General features: G+C 33.6%; 2 protein-coding genes across 2 annotated transcripts in view; one reads left to right on the top strand and one right to left on the bottom strand.

The window, feature by feature from the left end:
• Positions 1 to 306: 306 nt before the first annotated feature.
• On the bottom strand, positions 307 to 1,219 carry SARC_09210 (hypothetical protein; the record flags this gene model as incomplete). Its single annotated transcript, XM_014296785.1, has 1 exon — positions 307 to 1,219. A coding segment is annotated over exon 1 (585 nt), but the record flags the coding sequence as incomplete, so codon positions are not given.
• A 1,443-nt stretch (positions 1,220 to 2,662) lies between these two features.
• Positions 2,663 to 3,169, top strand: part of SARC_09209 (hypothetical protein) — a gene marked incomplete at both ends in the record, with an annotated part of 7,673 nt that continues 7,166 nt past the window's right edge. The window contains one exon of the mRNA XM_014296784.1: positions 2,663 to 2,813. Coding sequence (XP_014152259.1) covers positions 2,663 to 2,813 — 151 coding nt within the window. The remainder of the gene's footprint in view (positions 2,814 to 3,169) is intronic.

The following is a 3,169-nucleotide window of genomic DNA, read 5'->3' as shown; positions in this document are numbered from 1 at the left end:
TATATATATATAATACTAATATATATATATATATATATATATATATCTATATAATATACAATATACATACATATATATATATACATACATATACAATATACATACGTATATTCATACATATGTATATACGTACATACATACGTGTATACATACATGCATACGGACCTACATACATATATACAAACATAAATACACACTTACATACATTCATACCCCACCACATATATATTACGAGGGAACATGTAACGTACATACGTTAAACAAAGCACTCATAGTGTATGTTACAATACAAATCAACATACATAGCATACCTATAGTCTTAATCATCAAATAGTCTTGAAGGTTCTCCGGGGGTTCACTAGTACTTGCGCTTGAAGACTTTCGCCGTTTGCCACACCCCGTACTGCCACTACTACCCTTACGCAGCGTGTTCACTTCTACGGCTGCCTGTTGAATGGTATCTTGCGAAGCATGTTCGTTCGTATCGATTGGCTCGATCGCTGTAGCGCTGCTCTCAGCACTTAAAATAGTCTTTAATCCTCCTAAACTTAGGCCAGCACCCAGTTTTGAGCCTAAGGAATTAGCCGAGTCACTGTCGTCTTCAAACGGTTGTCCCCCTCGACTATAATCCGAGCTATCTGCCCCAACTATGCCATCTATATCATTCTCAACCCCACCATTTTTGTCGCCTGCCTTATTTTTGGTCGTGGTGTGTGAGTTATTATCATTCACATGCGGTACCGGTACAAGAAGTGGCATCTCATTTATAGGCATTTTTGTACTGTCTATGGGCGCACTTATATCGGGACCGGATAGTTTGTGAGATAAGGAACTAGACGCATGCTTGCCATCTTTGCCTTCTTTATGAAGTTTTCTCCTGAAGAACGACATCTTTATCCGACTTATATTACCTACTTATCTTATCATATACAGTTTTTTACGCATGTATATCCGCATGGATAGTTTATCTTATTATAGTGCGAAAAGGGAAATGAAAGCCCGATTTCTTAGATATATTATGTATAATTAATATGTAATATATATATATATATATATCTATGTGTGTGTACTCGTACACAGCTTTGATTAAAGCTTACTACTTACAAAGGATTATAATGGCCTGTACAATTACTTGCAAAACTGTAGAGGAGACCTCGCATTGTATAAAGATAAATAATCAAATATACGCCGATTATCGTATACGTTCTGCATATCTTTATGAGATTTATATAATAAATAAATAACTAATATAATAATATACTATATATATATATATATATATATATATATATATATATATATATGTATGTGTGTGTGTGTACAATATATCTATCTAATATATATATATATATATATATATATACAATAGAAGTATGTGTATATCTATAGATGTCTGTATATGCAGCTCTTAGATGTTAGTATAGCTGCACTAACCATAGGCACATCATGAATATATCAGCACCAGCGTACGCATCTTCGTACATATGTTTTTAAAATATGTTTCAAATAGCGAAACCTGTCACGTACGACACCGTACACATAAAGACGGTTTAAAAAAAATAATCGCCTTTTTGTATGTATATTCTAGAAAAAGATTGGAGATAAAAATGTCCTATGTATTTACCACGTAAATGTTTGCAAAAATGGGACAAAATTATCAATGCCTATGTATGAAGCTAAATAAATAGTGAAAATATTTTATAGGTTTCTTCTGCATTCAACTCCAATAAAATCGAGTATTTCTTGACGGAAACATTCCAACAAAAAAAAAATGCCAAACTCGGATTTGTGAATATAAATATTATGAAGGGAATGATCTATTATTCAATAACCACAATCGGTTAAAACGATCCAGTAGAAATAGTTCACCCCAAACGCTTAGTCATCAAAAAGGCTGAGTCATCCAATTAATATTCTTAAAAAACGTCTATACGTTACGTTCAATTTTGTATATTTATAAAAATTGAACCAGTTTGTACGGGTAAAAAGACTGCGAAAGAACCTCGTCCTAGCCGGGCCTATATACATAGTGGGATCCGAACATGTACCCGGATGTATATTTATTAGATATTATCAAACGACAAAATGTATGACCATCCCGATATAAACGTAGTTAAACGTACTTTTATTCCGTTTCTACAGTTTAACGCAAAAGTATCGTTTCCAGAGTCTCGTATTGTAGGCATTGGGCAACGAATATCGCAGACCAACCTTCTGAACGATGAGGTGCTGCTATTGAAAATTGTATAAACCAAAACTTAGTTTTGATTGAGTTTGAAACCTAACAGCCAATAAAACGGTGATATAAAAGCAATCTATATTACTCACTAACAATAAAACTACTGAGAAACCACAGTTTGCTCTGCTCATTCGTTGTTTCTGTGTTCCAAACATTGGAGGAGAACATAAAATTTTCGAGCAATCCTATTAGCTGGAATAACCTTTTTAGGGTTTCAAGTGAGATCTGCATAACTTCTCTTGCCCTCTATGGGGTCTATACACGGTATGGTGACTTATGTGTACAATCACACACACACAAACACACACACTCACTCACGCACACACACACTCACTCACTCACTCACGCACACACACTCACTGTGTACGTCGATCTTCCTAACAACCCGTCTGTGATCAGTGATCTATACTTACAGTTTCAAAGATGTCGAAAATTCCACTGAAGAACCCACAGATGCCCAACCCCGAGAACGAGGAGGTTTCGTCAGACCCTGCTGAGTTGGCAGAACAAGTCAAGTATCTAAAGAATCAGCTGTACAAGGTCACGCGCTCAATCGCCCATGTCAGAGAATCAGGTATGTAATGATGTATTTATAGATGGAGGTGGGTTAGTGAGTGTATATATTGGGAAATATATATGTGTAGTTGTTGAGATGTTCATACACTTTCTTTTGTGTCTTTCTATTTTTAATCCCTTGCTTATGAATATATATATATCTATATCTGTATCTATATCTATATCTTTATCTATATCTATATCTATATCTATATCTATACATACATACATACATATATACATATATATATATATATATATATACATATGTATGTATGTATATATGTATATATGTATATATGTATATGTATGTATATATACACATATGTATATATATACATAAATATATATATTCATAAGTATATATATATATAC

Source organism: Sphaeroforma arctica (assembly GCF_001186125.1).
Source record: "Sphaeroforma arctica JP610 unplaced genomic scaffold supercont1.909, whole genome shotgun sequence".
In the NCBI taxonomy this organism is placed as follows: Eukaryota; class Ichthyosporea; order Ichthyophonida; genus Sphaeroforma; species Sphaeroforma arctica.
Note: the sequence above shows the minus strand (reverse complement) of the source record. Positions and strands in the feature narration are given on the sequence as shown.